General features: G+C 38.1%; 1 protein-coding gene across 19 annotated transcripts in view; it reads left to right on the forward strand.

Annotated features, from left to right (window-relative positions):
- The window catches only part of APC (APC regulator of WNT signaling pathway), a 159,382-nt gene extending 138,524 nt beyond the window's left edge, over positions 1-20,858 (forward strand). For 10 of the 19 annotated variants that reach the window (XM_024563317.3, XM_045197674.2, XM_053911474.1 and 7 more), the window contains 7 exons: positions 1,556-1,651; positions 2,942-2,995; positions 6,529-6,668; positions 7,476-7,553; positions 7,850-7,966; positions 12,844-13,058; positions 13,866-20,858. In XM_024563317.3, coding sequence (XP_024419085.1) covers positions 1,556-1,651; positions 2,942-2,995; positions 6,529-6,668; positions 7,476-7,553; positions 7,850-7,966; positions 12,844-13,058; positions 13,866-20,451 — 7,286 coding nt within the window. In that variant the 3' untranslated portion in view covers positions 20,452-20,858. The remainder of the gene's footprint in view (positions 1-1,555; positions 1,652-2,941; positions 2,996-6,528; positions 6,669-7,475; positions 7,554-7,849; positions 7,967-12,843; positions 13,059-13,865) is intronic. The other 9 variants (XM_024563320.3, XM_024563323.3, XM_053911481.1 and 6 more) reach the window with 1 other exon arrangement.
- Positions 20,859-22,197: the final 1,339 nt, after the last annotated feature.

The following is a 22,197-nucleotide window of genomic DNA, read 5'->3' on the forward strand; positions in this document are numbered from 1 at the left end:
TTATTTGATCCTCACAAGAACCGCGTGAAATAGGAAGGGAAGGTAGTATCATTTCCATTTTACAGATGAAGAAACTGAGGCTCAGAAAGGCTAAAAAATTTACCTGTGGCCTCACAACTAGTAAGTGGCCAGGAACAGAAGCCAGGTCTCCTATTCACAGCTTAGTGCCCTTCCTACTGCACCATCCTGCTGCAGGTGTTGGGTTCCTATTGCTGGGGGTGATCAGCCACTCAGCTCTTTGCTCAGGGAGAGACTCTTGGCCACCAGCCCCTCTCCCTCAGGAGCAGGGAACATGGGAGTTGGGACCCTTGGGAACATAACTTACTTCATTCCTGTAGCAAGAACCAAAAGCAGTAAGTATATAAGGTAAGACCTTCCTTTCACCTCATAAGAACACACACACACACACAGAAAAGGAGTGTGTTATCAACCTATCTGTTTGAAAATCGGGAGGGGAATGATGGTGAGAACATGACCTATGAAGCTTTAGGAGATTTTTTTTTAGCTTAGTTACAAAGATGAATTAATTTAAAATCTAAAACATTTCAAGAATAAGAAAACACCTCTGGCCAGGTGGCTCAGTTGGTTATAGCATCATCCCATACACCAAAAAGGTTGTAGGTTTGATCCCCAGTCAGGACATATATCCAGGTTACAGGTTCGACCCCCAACTGGGGCATATGGAAGGCAACAATATGTGTTTCTCTTTCTCTCTTTCTCTCTTTCTCTCTCTCTCTCTCTTTCTCTCTTTCTCTCTTTCTCTCTTTCTCTCTCCCTCCACCTCTCCCTTACTCTTTCTCTCTCTCCCTCTCCCCTAAAAAGAAAACAGAAGAAACAGTCATTTATACCTGTTGAGATACTTTCCTGGGAGATTTCTAGATTGTTTTCTTTGGCTATTGACAATTATGTAATGACTAGCATTTTGTGTTCTTGATAACCTCCTCTCAAAAAAGTTAAATAGAATAAATTGATACTACTACTTCTGAAAAAATGCTTGCTTTTTAAATCTTATTCCAGAGAAGTTTTGAAACCTTGTGCATAGTATTAAAGGTGGAGGTACATTTTCTTAGATGCCTTTTCTTTAATTTTTTTTTACTGTCTAGTATCTGTCAATATAGTACTACTAGGTTTGTGCTAGATTTCTCTACTACATTTGTACGCAGCAATGTGCCTCTAACCCATACTCATGACAATAGTTTAAACAGAAATTGTAAATAAAATTAAAGTTTTATACCAAAATGTTTTTGTTTTTTCATACAGTAAACATAATTTTAAATTATTTTTTATAGCATAAACCTGGAAAGGATTTATTCTAAAAGACTTGGTTAAGGGTAGATGAGTGGTAAACATTTTAATGGAACCAAACAAAGGCCTTTACTCACATTTTCTTTTTCATGTCTGTAGTACTTACTTATCTGTTCAGCAAATATTTGTTGATCCATTAAACTACACAGTAGGGGTATATTGATGAGCCCTATGTATTTTTTAAGTATAATAAACATCATTGCTTTTGAGAAAGCAAAGCATTATGGTTTATGTCAATTTTATTTTTCAGTGCCAGCTCCTGTCGAACACCAGATCTGTCCTGCTGTGTGTGTTCTAATGAAACTTTCATTCGATGAAGAACATAGACATGCAATGAATGAACTCGGTAAGACAAAAATGTTTCTTAATGGCATAGAAGAACACGAAAGGTTTCTTCACTGTTGAAATGGAATTTATGGCCACTAACTTCTATTATCAGCTGCGTCCTCCTTGTAGCAGATAATTATAATCTGGTTTCCAGAAAAGAAAGCTTTCTAAATAACAGAAACTGCTACCCTAAACTAACTTGCATTTTCAAAATCTCAGCCATAGATTGGAAAAATTACTATTGGGCCACTCCTTACCCCTATTGCCAAGGTAGACCCTGTGTGACAGTTGACAGGAAGGGTAATTTGAATTATTTTGAAATGTGGAGCTACTTCATTGTTCCTGACTCAGTCGCTTCTGATGGCCACCAGAAGGAATTATTATTAAGAATCTCATTTACCTTTGTGGTTATCAGTACTTTACTAGATTTTCATGATAAACACCATGGTATCTTTACAACTGGTTACTGTGGGGAAGCATTACGTTCTAATTTAAATCAGAAACATTCGGTTAATTTTGGAAGAATTACTCTTCTAGGTATGTGGTATCACACACTCTACTCCTTATATAACCTGCATTGTGCACCCCATTTTTCATGTAACGGTCTTTCTCTGATTTCTAGGTTCATTGTGCACATGTGGTATTTATAAATTGCGTCATGCTGAGCCATCTCATGTGAACTGGATCTCTCTAGTGGTGCCACAAGCAGGACCGTACTGAGTCCCCATCTTAGTGTAGCTGTGTCCTGGCTTTTTGTGCTGTCACGTTACATTGCATTCCAGCTTCCACTTCATTTTACTGTCACCCTCATTGTCATTCATCATTTATCTTAAAAGTGACAAAGTCATGAGACTTAAGCAGAGTACCTGAACAGCCACAATGAGTGTTGTCTCCTTCAGAGTCATTCCTTCCGGAGGCTGTGTCCTTCTGATTCCAGGCCTGCCCTCCAGCCGTGCTTTTCTCCCCACAGGCCCTAGCAGTTGGCCCACCTGATTCTCTTTCCTTCCCCCACCACCTCCCTCAGCCTCCTGCGAAACTGACTGTAATCTTAGGAGTTCCCCTTTCCTCGATACAACCGCAACATTTGTGAAAGTGTTATGTGTGGGTGGGGTTTTTTAATACTAGTAATAATGGGAAGGGGATAAAAATAATGAATAAATAGGAAAATTAATCCAATTTTAAGCTAATGCAAAGATTTTTCTATAAATGTCCCTGTGTTCCAATGGACTGTAGACTAGGACTGACACATTAATCATCTGAATTTCAAAGTAAAACGCAGACTCAGTATTTGTTCCTCTTCCTTCCTCAGGTAGGAAGGCTACCCGGGGCATTTCATCACAGGAGCTAGGGCAGGGGCTTTCAGGTGAGGAGCAGGATGGGGCCTCTGGGGTGTGACTGCCGGGGACATAGCCACAGAGGATTACCTTCTTCTCATTCCTAGCCTCCGAATTTGCACTGGAACAAAAGAAGGATCAAGGTTTGTGGATTGCGGAGAAATAGAGAGATAGCACAAAATATCGATTGCGAGGGGTAAGGAGGGAAAAAGTCCCAAATAGGTGAGGGGAAATTCCTAAGCCCAGTCAGCTGGGACTGTCACTCGTCCATGCAAGAAGATTCTGCAGCTATCAGGGTCATACAAGTTTGCTTCTATTAGTACTGCAAGTGTTAGACTATAATATTAGTGATGTATTTATTAATTTATTATTTCTTAGCTCTGTCTCTGAAAATTTGCTAGGCATTAGATACAAGAAAAGATTAAGACATAGTCCTGACTTTCGAGGAACTCACTTGCATTGTTTCCAAAACCAGGTCGTAATGGTCACTAGAGGTACTTGTCAAACCATATAGGTTCTCAGGCCCTGTAGCAGGCAGGCTTACTAAAACAGAGTCTCCAGAGGGGAGACCTAGAAATAATATTTAATACGTGGCTTAGGTAATTCTGGTCAAGAAATTCTGTGAAACACCAATCTGTAGAATATTGATATTGAACCCCTAATACTTATTTTAGAATGAGGCATGTCATGCTAATGGTGACTAAGTCAAGTATGCACACACACACTCTTGTAAAATTATGTCATCTTTCTGTTATCTTTTTTTTTAATTAAGGGTGCTGTTGAATATCACCTAAAGCTGTTGGTTCTCTACTATCTATAACATTTTGAGATACCGAATTGGGTAGTATTTGCTCCATCTGGATCCCTGTTTTCTAACATAGGCACTAAGAACATGCTCGTTATATTTGCATTACTTGGAAATATTATAATTTTTCTCAGGGCAACCTAATTTTTATTCTAATAATGATGAATTTTTATCATATTTTCAGTTGCCTGAAAACATAAAGGACTCTCCAAATCTGATATCCTAAATTCTATTAAATATCCTTTTTTTCATTAGCCACGTTCTTCATGGTTTTGTTCACATTGGCCATTGGCTATATCCTTCTCTCTTTTTTTTTTTTTTTTCAGAATCAAATTCTAAGATTTTTTAGTTTCTCCATACAAGAATGGTCAACTCTTTGCTCACTTAAGCCTTCTTGGAATCTCTATTGCAGATACCACTACACCAGGCAGGATTTTATGTAGGCACAAAATGTAGCATGTTTTATTTTGCTATTCATAGTCTGCTTTGTAATGCTCAACGATTTGGTGATCTCATCAGCACACAGGGCCACTGTCTTCAGGTCAGTGTCCTAGGTCAAAACTCTCAGTTCTTTTACTGGTACCCTCTCCTTTATCCAAGTAGCACTTGGTCAAATTCCTCAAAGCTCTGTCCTAGGCTCTCTTCCTCCCTCCCTTAGTATCCTCCACCCCATGGCCTCAGTTACAGTGTTTTTCAAATTTACATCTTAATCCAAGTTCTCTCTCCTGAGTTTTAAATACATTATCAAAGTATTCATCTGACATCTTTACTTGGATGGTTGTACAGACATTTCTAATTGAGCCACCACAACTGAAATTTTTATCTCATCCATCTCCAGATCTCTATCTCTCCCCCACAGGAGGGTAGGGGATCTTTTCTCAGAAAATGGCATTCCAATCAAGCCAGTTGCTCAGACCAGAATCTTCAAAGACATCCATGACCTTATCCTTATCTCCTACATCTAGTAACTGAGTGCTTTAATTCTGCGTCTTAAATACTCGTGTATCTCAAATCACTGCTCTTATTTTCCTCCCCAGTTCAAGCCACCATCCTGTGTTCCATTCTGCAGCTTTGTCTTACTTGTCTCACAACTTCAGTCATAATCCATTCTGCACCCTGCTACCACGAGAATCTACTTAGAACACATGTAAAATTATTCCTTCCTGTGCCTGAAGTCCTCAGTGTGGCACATAAAGTGTTGCATGATCTGGCCTCTAGCCATTTTTGTACCTCATCTTACCTTTATGCTGCATATTTCAGGCCCAGGGGCCCTTACACATGCTATTTTATCTGCCTAAAATGCTTTGTGATTCCTGCCCCACCTTTTTGGATACTCTATTTAAGTCTCAACTTAAACATTATTTCCTCAACCTTTTTCTTGATCCCCCCAGTTTAGGTTAAAACCACCTGTTATCTTGCCCTGAACTTGCACAGTCCAACACACTTTAATTAGTTGTTCAATGACTATCTTTGCACTAATCTTTAAGGTCCATAAAGACAATCAGTATATTTTGAGTTCACTGATATATATTTTCCATCACTATGAGTAATTGGAAGAAAATCTTCCTAAATATAATTTGGATTTTCCTTAACCAAATTAATTTTCACTTATCTACAGTTAAAGTCATCTGTCATTTCTGCTAATCATAAAGATTTATGTGAATATTTCTATACTTAAATGCCCTGGCCTAGAATTCTTAACCTAAGATAGAACTTTGCCTGTTTTGCAAACTTGCAGATTCCTCTACATACCCTTCTAGACTATTTGAAAAAATATTAAATGTACAGGTTCTCTCAGATTAATGAACTGACCATTTAGACTTACAGTATCCAAGAATTGTCTGTTTATATTTATCCACTTTTTTTGTCTAAGCCACTTCTCTGTGACAAAACAATATTCTCATTCCCACACTGATTAATATTGATGGTGAATAATATTTTGAATAGCCTCCATCTACATTTTTATTTTTATTTTTGTTCACTGCCTCACCATTTTGCTTCACCTCTTGTTTGTTTTTCTACTACCCCTTCCTCTGTCTTTCCCTTTCCTTTCTCATTGTTTTCCTCCTTGCTGTGCTAGTGTTGACCACTGTGGGCGCTGTTGAGCATACCCAGTGGTGGGGGTCAAGGGGAAGGAAAATACTACATCCTAGTATAGTGGGTATTTGACACCTGTGTCAAAAAAAAAGTAAGATTTTTTTTTAATAAACGTAAGTAGTTTTATAGTAGCACATTGAACAGGCAATCCTTTTTTATTAAAAAAAATTAAGCTTTGCTTTATGCAGTTTCATTTATAACTTTCAATAGTTTTAAGAATAATTATTCAGCAGGTTAAAAAACATTGAAGTAATTATGCCACAGTGTGCCACAATGAAGAGTATAAAGTCCTAATAATAAAAATAAGGTACCTTTTTCTGCTTACATTCAGGAAGACCTAGTGTTTAAAAATAGCCTTTTTCATCATTGATAAGATACAGTATGTGTAGTAAATAGAGTGTAATGCTCATTTCACTCAGTAGGGCAAGGGCTGGAGGGTCAAGAAACTGGTAGAAAATGGAATAGTTGTCAGTTGTACTTTATAAATGTATTAGACAAAAGTCCTTTATAACAGTGTTTGTAGCTTGTAATTCCGAAGACAAATTTAAGCTATATATTCTCATTCTTGAGATTTTTTTTCTAATATTTAAGTTATAAACTTGGTGCCAGTTAGTTTTATTTTAGATTATTGTCTTTTTCCTCTTGCCCTTTTTAAATTAGGGGGACTACAGGCCATTGCAGAATTATTGCAAGTGGACTGTGAAATGTATGGGCTTACTAATGACCACTACAGTATTACATTAAGACGATATGCTGGAATGGCTTTGACAAACTTGACTTTTGGAGATGTAGCAAACAAGGTATGTTTTATAAGATCCACTTCTTAAGACATCTCAGGTATGAGTTAGTTTACTTTCATACAAACTACTTTTCACTGATTTTCTTTTTGTCACTCTCCTATTAAACACTGAATAATAAAAACCTGTACTTCACATCCCACTGTATATCCTTATTCATTTGGTTGTCTTATGATTAAACAAAAGCAAAAGATAGAGCACAATAGCAAATATATTTAATCGTATTTAAAACACTGTTCCTAACCCTGGCTGGTGGCTCAGTGAGTGGACTGAGTGCTGGCCTGTGAACCGAGGGTCACCGGTTTTATTCCCAGCCAGGGCACATGCCTGGGTTGCGGGCCAGCTCCCCAGTTAGAGGCACGTGAGAGGCAACCGACAGATATTTCTCTCCCTTTCTTTCTCCCTCCCTTCTCCTCTCTCTGAAAGTAAATAAATAAAATCTTTTTAAAAAGTAAAACACTGTTCCTAGGAATGAGCAAAAATCTGAAAATCCTAATGACCAATGCAAATGTTACCCACATATTGGTTGTATCCATATAAGAGACCTAATTTAAAACCCTTTGCTTCTCATTTCTTATCATTTATTCACTTTAGTTTTCCAATTTGCCAAGAGAATAACAAATATAGCAAAGAATTAGGAGAATATTTGTCTTTCATTTGTGTAATTTGATTCTAGGTTTTTGTGAGTAAAATATTAGCTTTAATTAAAATGGGTCAGTTAAAACTGTATTTGAAGTTTAGTAGTCAAAAATAAAACCAGCTTCGGGTTGCCTTGTTGTTGACCCTCCGTTCCATATCTGATTTTTGCAGGCTACACTATGCTCTATGAAAGGCTGCATGAGAGCACTGGTCGCCCAACTAAAATCGGAGAGTGAGGACTTACAGCAGGTACTACTTAGAATTTCAAATGTTTTTCCAGGATATCAGCTGCTGACTTTCCTGATTTATATTAATCTAAGCTGTGGCTCAGTATTTAGTATTTCATGTTTAAATTATAATTATATTAGCAACAGAATAAAGGATAATAATTATACTGTAGGAATTCCTTTGTGTACCATATTCGGATTTAAGAGGAATTTCTTAATAGATTTCTACTCTTCTCTCTAGCATTAAAAAAAAAACAAAACCACAACTAGTATAAATTATTTTATATATAAAAATTCTGAAATTGAATTCATTTGCAGGTTATTGCAAGTGTCTTGAGGAATCTGTCTTGGAGAGCAGATGTAAATAGTAAAAAGACACTGCGTGAAGTTGGAAGTGTGAAAGCATTGATGGAATGTGCTTTGGAAGTTAAAAAGGTACCTTCGAAAACATTTAGTACTGTGATGTGATTTCACCTCAGAATACTTTTTTGTCACTCTCCCACCATTGAGAGTCCCTAATTCGTGACCTGTTTATCTCACCAATCCTTAGTCTAGACTACTCCGAACTCCTAAAGTATTCAGATGGAAAAGAGGGTACTGTGGCCTAGTGCAAGTCAGGGTTTCTGAGATCTGGCACTGGTCTCCAGCATTGATACCTTGGCCCAGATAATTCTTTGGGGGAACTGACCTGTGCTTTGTGGGATGGTTAGCAGCCTTCCTGGCCTCTGCCCACTAGAAGTCAGTACACCCTCCCCTCAGTTGTGACAGTCAAAAATTCCTCCAGAGATGACCAAAGCCCCCCAGAAGGGAGGAGGGACTGAGCCACCCCAGTTGAGATTTGCCTGTGTAAGTGTTACCTCTATGCTCTTAAGATCTGAATCCCCTGAGTCCTCACATTTTCATGGTCAGCTTATCAAGAGGTGATCAGACTCAAGAGCGAGCAATCTCCAAATGATCATTCGTTTACAAGAAGAAATATGTCTAGGTGGGATGTCTATTTCAGAAACTAAGCTATTTTTTTTTTTAATTAAACTTGAAATTTGGGAGGGACTACGCAAGTCTTTGCCATTGCAGGCTTCCTTTCACCCAACCAGTCCCCCTAGAACTACAGTCTACATTTTTTTTCTTTAAAATTTTCTTTTCCAGAAAGTTTTGTTTTTTATTGTTTGTTTATTTATGTATTTTGCTAAATTCTTTTATACCTGGAAAACCCAATAAAATCAACTGAAAATTATTAGAAATAAGAAATATATTTAACTAAGTAACTGGTATAAAGATAATACTCTGTATTCAAATATATCCCTGGCTGGTGTGTCTCAGTGGATAGAGTGCTGGCCTGTGAACCAAAGGGTCTCTGGTTTGATTCCCAGTCAGGGCACCTGCCTGGGCTGCGGGCCAGGTCCCTAGTAGGGGGCATGTGAGAGGCAGCCACACATTGGTGTTTCTCTCCCTCTCTTTCTCCTTCCCTTCTCTCTAAAAACAAAATAAATAAAATCTTCAAATATACTTAAGATCTGCATAATGATAGCTTTAAAACACTACTGAATTGGCAGAATACTTGCACTAATGCTGCAGAAAAGAAGATATATGAATGGCCAATAAGCACTTGAAATTATACTCAACAACATTAGTCACCAGGAGAAATACAAATTAAAACCACAATGAGATGCCATCACACATGGTATATTAGTTAAAATTTAAAGATTGACTGAGTACTGTCAAGGATGTCAAACAGCTGGAGTTTTCATGTGCTGCCGACGGGAATGTAAAATGATATAACCACTTTAGAGAACATTTGGCAGTGTTTTAAAAAGTTAAACATATACCTACTTACAACATAGATGTTTTACTCCTTAAATATTTACCCAAGAGGAACAAAAATTTACATTCACACAAAGACTTACACACAGATGGTCACAGCAATGTTATTTGTGGTAGCCAAAAGCTAGAAGTAATTCTAATGTCCATCAACAGGTAAATAGGTAAACCAATCGTGGGATATCCAAAATGGAATACTATTTGGCTATAAAAAGAATGAACTATTCATGCAATAAACTATAAAGACAGAAAACAGATCAGTAGTTGCCTAGGGTTGGGGGTGCATTACAAGGAGTTACTAGGAAACCTAGGGGGATGGCATATACGTAGGTTGCAAGTTTGGTCCCTAGTTGGGGCACATGCGGAAAGCAAACCGATAGATGTTTCTCTCACATCAATCTTTCCTCCCTTCCTCTTTCTCTCCCTTCCTCCCTCTCTCGAGAATCAATAAATGTATATATTTTATAAATGTCATTGGAATCTTGATAGGATTACATTCACTCTATAGATGGCTTTGGATAGTGTGGACACTTTTGCAATACTAATTCTTCTGATCCATGAACACAAGATATCTTTCTATTTATTTGTGTCTCCCTCAACTTCTTTTATCACAGTCTTGGAGGTTTTAGTTTACAGACTTTTTACCTTCTTGGTTAAATTTATTTCTAAGTATTTTATTGCTCTGGTCCTATTGTAAATTGGATTGTTTTTCTTTATTTCTCTTTCAGATAATTCATTTTTATTATATAAAAACACAACTGATTTTTGCTTATTGCAACTTTGTCGAATTTGTTAATTCTAACAATGTTTTGGTGAGCCTTTAGGGTTTATTATATACAAGACCATGTCATCTGCAAACAAAATTATAATACTTCTTTTGCAAAAAAAAGTCTGGAGGGATGAAATAAATGTTAGTTATCTTGGTTGGTGATGGTTTCATGGTATACAGATACGTCAAAAGTGATCAGAGGGCACACTTGAAACGTGCACAGCTTATTGTTCTCCAGTTACACCTCAGCAAAGTTATACAAAGAAATTAGTACTGAACACACTTTAAGGCTCCTAATCTAATCAAACCTGCATATTTTCAGAAAGATTTAATGGTTTGTATATACTATGGGAAATTGTACTGCTGCTGAATAGCTCAGGACTTCATTATCTTTAAAGGACCTTAGAGATTTACATACAGACTAATTGCTACAACCCAAGAAAGCTAGATTAAAAACCACATCCTACTGGGGAACATAAAAGAAGACCATAGTAAATGGAAAGACATACTCTGTTCTTATAAAGGAAGAGTAGTATTGTAAAGATCACTTCTCCCTAAATTCATATATAAATTTCAAATGCAAGTCCAATCTTGGATAAAACTAGCCTTTAGAACTTTATATATCCAATTCTGGTTTGGGCCTTGCAGTATGGAAATTGATTTGTTCCCTCTTTTTCTACATTCAGTGCAATAGTCACGAACATTCCCTTTCTCAGTTCTTCATCTTTTCCTCAATAGTGACCAAGAGAATCAGAATTACCTTCCATAGTCCTCACACACTGTCATTTTAACTGCATTCAGCTGGCTCTTACTCTTTCTGCATAACAGAACCTTTCCTTCACCTGCAGTCTGTGCCCCAAGTGTTGCTGCTCACTCAAAGATGTTAGTCCCTCACTGTTGTCTTTCATATCTTCTCTGATGGATAGAGAGAAGAAAGCCTTTTATGTCACAACTACCTATAGGAAGCCCAATATTTTGGAAATTTAAAAAAATTCGCTGTTACTTCTAATTCCTGCAGTGTGACAACCCAGACCCTGAACAAGTCACTTGCTGCATTTCTGAACTGGTATACCTTCTTCAGTCCCTCTTAATTTTGCTTCTAACAGAATCTAGACTTACACATTAACTTGGGTTTTTATTGTCTGCCTACACCTATATTTGATACTTTTTGATGACACGCCTTATTGAAGCTCCTCCCTTTGTTTTTACCGCCTGCACTTTCAGCCTCTAGCCATTTCTTCGTTTCCCCAAATTCTAACTGTAAAGCTTCTGTGAAACAAAACTCTTTGTCCCTGTGCTGGTAGACTTGTAGACAGCAACTTCTATTTTCCTACCTTCGACTCTCCCTCTGGGCCAATTACAGAATAAAAGCTCACTCCTCTAAACTCTTGCTTTTTTCCCCCCTGGTCTCAGGATACTTTGAATGTCCCACCATTATATCAAGCATAAAATTGAGCTCTTATCCTTCTCCAATCTTGATTGGTGAAAGCACTTCTCCCCTGCCTTCTCATAAATAGTATCTAAACCTGTTCCTAGATTGTTTTATTTAATGTCCTGATGAAAAGAATACAGTGTCTATTTATTGGATTAGACCCAACGTGTTTACTGTGATTTAAGACCTTCTTTGACCTCTGACCTTAATTCTCACTACTACCCAGAACAGACGTTGATCTCCTCTCTCTCTCCTCTCTGTTCTCCAGTTCTCCCTTGCTGATTCCCACTTCCATGCCTTTCCTCATTCTAATGCCCCTGCCGGGAGAAACTGTCTCTGATTGTACAGGTCTTCTACTAAGCAGCTCTCCTCCATGAAATACTTTATTTGGTTAAATTTAGGTGGACACTTTCTTTCTTTTAGAGCACTTTGTTTCATTGAAGTGTAGTTTTGTATCTCTCCCCAAGGTAAATTGTTGGCACCTTCAAGTGGGTATCAGTTTGCTGTGTTTCTATCCTCTGGAGTACCTCTAATTGTGATAGACACAGAGTAGGTGTGTAATGGATGTTTATTCCTTGTTTGTTTTGTAGTAAGAGGAAAGACTGGCATCAGGGTCATAGAAGGTTTTGACCAGATATCTTTAATTGTATATACAGAGTGTTTCTGTAGCAGTTACAATTTGACAGGTTACTATGGTATTGTATACCAGGGATTTCTGGCTTTGAAATTACTGTGTTTATTTGGGAGTTTTAAGAATTGAGGTTTTTCAATTGTGCTTTCTTTTTAATAAGTTGTATTGTTACTTTTGAATCAGCTACATATAAATATATATGTGTTTTATACAACCAGAATATGGTACATACTGCTCTGCAACTTGCTTTTTTCATTTAATAACACTTCTTAGATATCTTTCCATATCAGCATAGAGGTTTTTTGTAGTTTCTGTTATCCTCATAATGTTATCTTTTCAGCATGTACATCAGTTCTGTTCATATTCTAATAAGCTCTTGTAAGATATGTGCACACCATCTAAACACTTAGAATATATTTCAGAAAGGTTGTTAATTTAATACTGTGTTCTGTGTATTGTATGAGGCTATCAGTGACTTACGTTCCATTCATTATTTTAATGAAAGTTTTCCTAAATGGGGAATTCCTAGTACTTTACCAGTGAAGGGTGAGCAGCGAGGGAGATTTTAAAAAATAATAATTTACTCAACAGAAGTAAACATAGAAGTTATGAGAGACACATTCCAGCTCTAATTAGATGACATGTAATTTGTTTCTTAATAGGAATCAACCCTTAAAAGCGTATTGAGTGCCTTATGGAACTTGTCAGCACATTGCACCGAGAATAAAGCCGATATATGTGCTGTAGATGGTGCGCTCGCGTTTTTGGTTGGCACTCTTACTTACCGGAGCCAGACAAATACTTTAGCCATTATTGAAAGTGGAGGTGGGATATTACGGAATGTGTCCAGCTTGATAGCTACAAATGAGGACCACAGGTAAATACAGAGTTTTATATTACTTTTAATGAATTCATGTAGAATTCATTTCCTCAAAAAGATCCATTGGTTTTGTATAATTATGCAAGTTTTAAGCCAAACTACATTTATTGTGGTGCAAAGATAACTATTAATTTCTAATTTACTCATTAGTATATTCTAATAAAAGTTCACAATATTACACAGATGTCTAGAAGTGAACAAATGATAGCTGAAAGGTATAACTCATATGTAGAGAAAAAGTTAAAGTCACAAAAACAAATCATATGGATATGATCCAGAGAGTATAGTGGTTAACATTTTTCTAATGGTGTTTTAATATCGTAATCATATTTAGCCAACAACCATTCATCTAATCTACTAGAGCTGTGATACCTAAAAGAGCACCTCAGATACAGGCTACACATTTTTAGAACTTGGGCCTTGTAATATGCCAACAAAAATATGGTATCTTCCACCACATATTCATTTTATTCACTGTTCCTCCTCTCTCATTTTCCAAAAGACTATGTGGTACTTTTAGTAAAAGAACCTGTAAAGAATACAAACATCTTTTTAAGTTTTTGATGTATAAATTACAAGCCTTATAGTCTTTTCTACTATGCAAAGAAGACTTTTTAAACTCAGTAAGCGCTCAGGTGTCTACTCGACTGCTGAGGAAAGACCACCATGTTAAAGCTCACTGTCCGCCACTGGCAAACAATTTAGATTAGATGTCTTTAGATTTAAGTTTGTTTTCTATCCTTTTATTTATTGTTACTACAAACAGATTTTGACCTTAATTTTGTGATCTTATTTTTATTTCAGGCAAATCCTAAGAGAAAACAATTGCCTGCAAACCTTATTACAACACTTAAAATCTCACAGTTTGACAATAGTCAGTAATGCATGCGGAACTTTGTGGAATCTCTCAGCAAGAAATCCTAAAGACCAGGAAGCGTTATGGGACATGGGGGCAGTCAGCATGCTCAAGAACCTCATTCACTCAAAGCACAAAATGATTGCTATGGGAAGTGCTGCAGCTTTAAGGAATCTCATGGCAAATAGACCCGCAAAGTATAAAGATGCCAATATTATGTCTCCTGGTTCAAGCTTGCCATCTCTTCATGTCAGGAAACAAAAAGCTCTAGAAGCAGAATTAGATGCTCAGCACTTATCAGAAACTTTTGACAATATTGATAATTTAAGTCCCAAGACATCTCATCGTAGTAAGCAAAGACACAAGCCAAGTCTTTATGGTGACTATGTTTTTGACACCAATCGACATGATGATAATAATAGGTCAGACAATTTTAATACCGGAAACATGACTGTCCTGTCACCATATTTAAATACTACAGTGTTGCCCAGCTCCTCATCATCAAGAGGAAGTTTAGATAGTTCTCGCTCTGAAAAAGATAGAAGTTTGGAGAGAGAACGAGGAATTAGCCTAGGCAACTACCACCCAGCAACAGAAAATCCAGGAACCTCTTCAAAGCGAGGTTTGCAGATTTCCACCACTGCAGCTCAGATTGCTAAAGTCATGGAAGAGGTATCAGCCATTCACACCTCTCAGGAAGACAGAAGTTCTGGGTCTACCACGGAGTTACACTGTGGGGCAGACGAGAGGAATGCACTAAGAAGAAGCTCTACTACTCACACACATTCAAACACTTACAACTTTGCTAAGTCAGAAAATTCAAATAGGACATGTTCTATGCCTTATGCCAAATTGGAATATAAGAGATCTTCAAATGATAGTTTAAATAGTGTCAGCAGTAGTGATGGTTACGGTAAAAGAGGTCAAATGAAACCTTCGATTGAATCCTATTCTGAAGATGATGAAAGTAAATGTTGCAGCTATGGTCAATATCCAGCTGACCTAGCCCATAAAATACACAGTGCAAATCATATGGATGATAATGATGGAGAACTAGATACACCAATAAATTATAGTCTTAAATATTCAGATGAGCAGTTGAACTCTGGAAGGCAAAGTCCTTCACAGAATGAACGATGGGCAAGACCCAAACATATAATAGAAGATGAAATGAAACACAGTGAGCAAAGACAATCAAGGAGTCAAAGCACAACTTATCCTGTATATACTGAGAGCACTGATGATAAACACCTCAAGTTCCAACCACATTTTGGGCAGCAAGAATGTGTTTCCCCATATAGGTCAAGAGGAGCCAATGGTTCAGAAACAAATCGAGTAGGTTCTAACCATACAATTAATCAAAATGTAAACCAGTCTTTGTGTCAGGAAGATGACTATGAAGATGATAAGCCAACCAACTATAGTGAACGTTACTCTGAGGAAGAACAGCATGAAGAGGAAGAGAGACCAACAAACTATAGCATAAAGTATAATGAAGAAAAACATCATGTGGATCAGCCTATTGATTATAGTTTAAAATATTCCACAGACATTCCTCCCTCACAGAAACCATCATTTTCATTCTCGAAGAGTTCCTCTGGACAAAGCACTAAATCCGAACACATCTCTACAAGCAGTGACAATACATCCACGCCTTCATCTAATGCCAAGCGGCAGAATCAGCTCCATCCAAGTTCAGCGCAAAGCAGAAGTGGTCAGACTCAAAAAGCCACCTCTTGCAAAGTCCCCTCTATCAACCAAGAGACAATACAGACTTACTGTGTGGAAGATACCCCAATATGTTTCTCAAGGTGTAGTTCATTATCATCTTTGTCATCAGCTGAAGACGAAATAGGATGTGATCAGGCGACACAGGAAACAGATTCTGCTAATACGCTACAGGTATCAGAAATAAAAGAAAGCAGTGGAACTAGATCAACTGAAGGTTCTGTGAGTGAAGTTCCAACAGTGTCGCAGCAGATCCGAACCAAATCCAGCAGACTCCCAGCTTCTGGTTTATCTTCAGAATCAGCCAGGCACAAAGCTGTTGAACTTTCTTCAGGGGCCAAATCTCCATCAAAAAGTGGTGCCCAGACACCTAAAAGTCCACCAGAGCACTACGTTCAGGAGACTCCACTCATGTTTAGTAGATGTACTTCTGTCAGTTCACTTGATAGTTTTGAGAGTCGTTCAATTGCCAGCTCTGTTCAGAGTGAACCCTGCAGTGGAATGGTAAGTGGTATTATAAGCCCCAGTGACCTTCCAGATAGCCCTGGGCAAACCATGCCACCAAGCAGAAGTAAAACCCCTCCTCCTCCACCTCCTCCTCCTCAAGCAGTTCAGGCTAAACAAGAGGTAACTAAAAATAAAGTACCTAATGCTGAAAAGAGAGAAAGTGGACCGAAGCAAGCTGCTGTAAATGCTGCAGTTCAGAGGGTCCAGGTTCTTCCAGATGCTGATACTTTATTACATTTTGCCACAGAAAGTACTCCAGATGGATTTTCTTGTTCATCTAGCCTGAGTGCACTGAGCCTTGATGAGCCATTCATACAGAAAGATGTGGAATTAAGAATAATGCCTCCAGTTCAGGAAAATGACAATGCGAATGAAACAGAATCTGAGCAGCCTGAAGAACCAAATGAAAATCAGGAAAAAGAGGCAGAAAAACCTGATTCTGAAAAAGATCTATTAGATGATTCAGATGATGATGATATTGAAATATTAGAAGAGTGTATTATTTCTGCCATGCCAACAAAATCTTCACGCAAAGCCAAAAAGCCAGCCCAGAGTGCTTCAAAATTACCTCCACCTGTAGCAAGGAAACCAAGTCAACTGCCTGTGTACAAACTTCTGCCATCACAAAACAGGATACAAGCACAAAAGCATGTTAGTTTTACACCAGGAGATGATATGCCACGGGTGTATTGTGTGGAAGGGACGCCTATAAACTTTTCCACAGCTACATCTCTCAGTGATCTAACAATAGAATCCCCTCCAAATGAACTAGTTGCTGGAGAAGGGGTTAGAGCAGGGGCACAGACAGGGGAATTTGAAAAACGAGATACCATTCCTACAGAAGGCAGAAGTACAGATGAGGCTCAAAGAGGAAAACCGTCATCTGTAACTATACCTGCACTGGATGACAGTAAAACAGAAGAAGGTGACATTCTTGCAGAATGCATTAATTCTGCTATGCCCAAAGGGAAAAGTCACAAACCTTTCCGTGTGAAAAAGATAATGGACCAGGTTCAACAAGCGTCTGTGTCTTCATCTGGAACTAACAAGAATCAATTAGATAGTAAGAAGAAGAAACCTACTTCACCAGTAAAACCTATGCCACAAAATACTGAATATAGGACACGTGTAAAAAAAAATACAGATTCAAAAAATAATTTAAATGCTGAAAGGACTTTTTCAGATAATAAAGATTCAAAGAAACAGAACTTGAAAAATAATTCCAAGGACTTCAATGATAAGCTACCAAACAATGAAGATCGAGTCAGAGGAAGTTTTACTTTTGATTCTCCTCATCATTACACGCCTATTGAAGGAACTCCATACTGCTTTTCACGAAATGATTCTTTGAGTTCTCTAGATTTTGATGATGATGATGTTGATCTTTCCAGGGAAAAGGCTGAATTAAGAAAGGGGAAAGACAATAAGGAATCAGAAGCTAAAGTTGCCAGTCACACAGAACTAACCTCCAGCCAACAATCAGGTAATAAGACACAAACTATTACAAAACACCCAGTGAGTCGAGGACAGTCCAATAAACCCATGCTACAGAAGCAGTCCACTTTTCCCCAGTCATCCAAAGACATACCAGACAGAGGGGCAGCAACTGATGAAAAACTACAGAATTTTGCTATTGAAAATACTCCGGTTTGCTTTTCTCGAAATTCCTCTCTAAGTTCTCTTAGTGACATCGATCAAGAAAACAACAACAACAAAGAAAATGAACCTATCAAAGAGTCAGAGCCCTCTGACTCACAGGGAGAACCAAGTAAACCTCAGGCATCAGGTTATGCTCCTAAGTCATTTCACGTTGAAGATACCCCTGTTTGCTTCTCAAGAAATAGTTCTCTCAGCTCTCTCAGTATTGACTCCGAAGATGACCTGTTGCAAGAATGTATAAGTTCTGCAATGCCAAAAAAGAAGAAGCCTTCAAGGCTCAAGGGTGATAATGAAAAGCACAGTTCCAGAAATATGGGTGGCATATTAGCAGAAGAGTTGACACTTGATTTGAAAGATGTACAGAGACCAGATTCAGAACATGGTTTATCCCCCGATTCAGAAAATTTTGATTGGAAAGCCATTCAGGAAGGTGCAAATTCCATAGTAAGTAGTTTGCATCAAGCTGCTGCTGCTGCATGTTTATCTAGACAAGCTTCATCTGATTCAGATTCCATCCTTTCACTGAAGTCTGGAATCTCTCTGGGATCACCATTCCATCTTACACCTGATCAAGAGGAAAAACCCTTTACAAGTAATAAAGGCCCACGGATTCTGAAACCTGGGGAGAAAAGTACATTGGAATCTAAAAAGATGGAATCTGAAAATAAAGGAATCAAAGGAGGAAAAAGGGTTTATAAAAGTTTGATTACTGGGAAAGTTCGATCTAATTCCGAAGTTTCAAGCCAATTGAAACAGCCCCTTCAAGCAAACATGCCTTCAATCTCTCGCGGTAGGACGATGATCCACATTCCAGGAGTTCGAAATAGCTCTTCAAGTACAAGTCCAGTTTCTAAAAAAGGCCCACCCCTTAAGACTCCAGCTTCCAAAAGCCCCAGTGAAGGTCAAACAGCCACCACTTCTCCCAGAGGAGCTAAGCCATCAGTGAAGTCAGAATTAAGCCCTGTTACCAGGCAGACATCGCAACAGGCAGGGTCAAATAAAGGGTCTTCTAGATCAGGATCTAGAGATTCCACTCCTTCAAGACCAATCCAGCAACCATTAAGTAGACCTATGCAGTCTCCAGGACGAAATTCAATTTCTCCTGGTAGAAATGGAATAAGTCCTCCTAACAAATTATCTCAACTGCCAAGGACATCATCCCCTAGTACTGCTTCAACCAAGTCCTCGGGTTCTGGGAAAATGTCATACACATCTCCAGGCAGACAGATGAGCCAGCAGAACCTTACCAAACAAACAGGTTTGTCCAAGAATGGCAATAGTATCCCAAGAAGTGAGTCTGCTTCCAAAGGACTAAATCAGATGAATAATAGCAATGGATCCAATAAAAAGGTAGAACTTTCTAGAATGTCTTCAACTAAATCAAGTGGAAGTGAATCTGATAGGTCAGAGAGACCTGTATTAGTACGCCAGTCAACTTTCATCAAAGAAGCTCCAAGCCCAACCCTAAGGAGAAAATTGGAGGAATCTGCTTCATTTGAATCTCTTTCTCCATCTTCTAGACCAGATTCTCCCACTAGGTCCCAGGCACAGACTCCAGTTTTAAGTCCTTCCCTTCCTGATATGTCTCTATCCACACATTCATCTGTTCAGGCTGGTGGGTGGCGAAAACTGCCCCCTAATCTCAGTCCCACCATAGAATACAATGATGGAAGACCAGCAAAGCGCCATGATATAGCACGCTCCCATTCTGAAAGTCCTTCCAGGCTTCCTATCAATAGGTCAGGAACCTGGAAACGTGAGCACAGCAAACATTCATCGTCTCTTCCTCGGGTAAGCACTTGGAGAAGAACTGGAAGTTCATCCTCAATTCTTTCTGCTTCATCAGAATCCAGTGAAAAAGCAAAAAGTGAAGATGAAAAACACGTGACCTGTATTTCAGGAACCAAACAAACTAAGGAAAACCAAGGATCTACGAAAGGAACATGGAGAAAAATAAAAGAAAGTGAAATTTCTCCCACAAATTGTACTCAGACTGCTTCCTCAGGTGCTGCTAATGGTGCTGAATCAAAGACTCTAATTTATCAAATGGCACCTGCTGTTTCTAAAACAGAAGATGTTTGGGTGAGAATTGAGGACTGTCCCATTAACAACCCTAGATCCGGAAGGTCTCCCACAGGAAATACTCCTCCTGTGATTGACAGTGTTTCAGAAAAGGGAAATCCAAATGCTAAAGATTCAAAGGATAATCAGGGAAAACAAAATGTGGGAAATGGCAGTGGCCCCACACGCACCGCGGGTTTGGAAAACCGCCTGAACTCCTTCATTCAGGTAGATGCCCCAGACCAAAAAGGAAGTGAGGCAAAACTGGGACAAAGTAATCCTGTCCCTGCATCAGAGACTAGTGAAAGTTCGATAGCTGAGCGTACCCCATTCGGTTCTAGCAGCTCAAGCAAACACAGTTCACCTAGTGGGACTGTTGCTGCCAGAGTGACTCCTTTTAATTACAACCCAAGCCCCAGGAAAAGCAGTGCAGATAGCACTTCAGCCCGGCCATCTCAGATCCCGACGCCAGTGAGTAACAACACAAAGAAACGAGATTCAAAAACTGACGGCACAGAATCCAGTGGAACTCAAAGTCCTAAGCGCCATTCTGGGTCTTACCTTGTGACATCTGTTTAAAGAGCTTAATTAATGAAACTAAGAAGAGTATGTGTCAATTACAACTGTTATGTAGAAATTGTGTTTCAAATGAAACTTTAAAAGGCTGAAAAATTTTGTAAATAGGTTTGATTCTTGTTAGATGGTTTTTGTTCTGGAAGCCATATTTGATAGTATACGTTGTTTTCACTGGTCATATTTTGGGAGGCACTCTCGATAGTTAGGAAGGAAATGGTAAAGCCAAGTATATTTGTACAGTATGTTTTACAGGTATTTAAGTAGCATCCCATCCCATCCCATCCCATCATCCTTTAATTATTGCTTGTCTTAAAATAATGAACACTACAGATAGAAGATATGATATATTGCTGTTATCAATCATTTCTAGAATATAAACTGACTAAACTTACATCAGGGAGAAATTAGTATTTATGCAAAAAAAAAAAATTCTGTTTTAGTCCTTGCGAGCCCATCTAACATCATAATTAATCATGTGGCTGTGAAATTCACAGTAATATGGTTCCCGATGAACAAGTTTACCTAGCCTGCTTTGCTTTACTGCATGAATGAAACTGATGGTTCAATTAACAGTTCTGTGGTCACATGATGTGCATTAGATAGCTACAGTGTAACAATTTACACTCTTGTGCTCAAATATATATATATATGTGTTAATTGTAAAACATTGAATGAAACTATTTTACCTGAACTAGATTTTATCTGAAAGTAGGTAGAATTTTTGCTATGCTGTAACTTGTTGTATATTCTGGTATCTGAGGTGAGATGGCTGCTCTTTTATTAATGAGACATGAGTTGTGTCTCAACAGAAACTAAATGAACATTTCAGAATAAATTATTTGCTGTATGTAAACTGTTAATGAACTTGGTATTTGTTTGAAAAGTCTTACCACATTTGTATTAATAATTGTCAAAAGGGCCTCTTTTAAAAGCTTATATAAATTTTTTCTTCAAAATTCTATGCATTAAGAGTAAAATTCCTCCTACTGTAATAAAAACAATTGAAGCTGACTGTTCGCATTTAACCATTCCATGCATTGGCACTTAACCATTCCTGAAATTTATTTTTCTTATATGTGATTAGCACTTTCTGATGTTTAATAGTTTTCCTCTTCATATTTTTCTTACTCCACTGGAGTTGATTTAAAACAAACTCATTTAATAGCAATGTAAATTGCCTAGCATAGACTAGGCATTGAACATAATAGGCCCACATCGAATACTTCTTTTTTTCTTAATACAATTCTATACTTGAAAAGTTAATTGATTATTCTTAGGTATATGTAGTCTCTTCCAAGCCTGTCTTGGAATGTAACTGTCTTGTCCCTTCATCTTCTCCCTATTGCTACTGAATCTGGCATGAACACCTTTTATCACCCTGTATGTTACGGCAAAATTCCAGCTACCAAGTATAATCAGCACATGGCCATGTTCGGAAAGTGCAGATCACATGGAACCTCAAAAGTAGATGTAATACCATTAGGGTATTCAAAAGACTATTTAAAATGCCCTCCCTGTTGAGGAAAACTTTGGTTTGGACAGGTAGGGTTGTGGGGTATATGTGCCCCCTTCCTGACATGAAGTGAGACAAACCGATACATTTATTAACAAAGATAATTGATCTTCCCAGCATTTGTTCTAAAAGATCAGAGGGTGTGGAAGATGATAAATACATGTGTTGAATATATGAAATTTTATTTTTAGTAAGTCATGCATCTGCACTGGGAGAAGGGAGAAGATATTTAGATG

This window comes from Desmodus rotundus, chromosome 1 (genome assembly GCF_022682495.2).
Source record: "Desmodus rotundus isolate HL8 chromosome 1, HLdesRot8A.1, whole genome shotgun sequence".
Classification (NCBI taxonomy): Eukaryota; Metazoa; Chordata; class Mammalia; order Chiroptera; family Phyllostomidae; genus Desmodus; species Desmodus rotundus.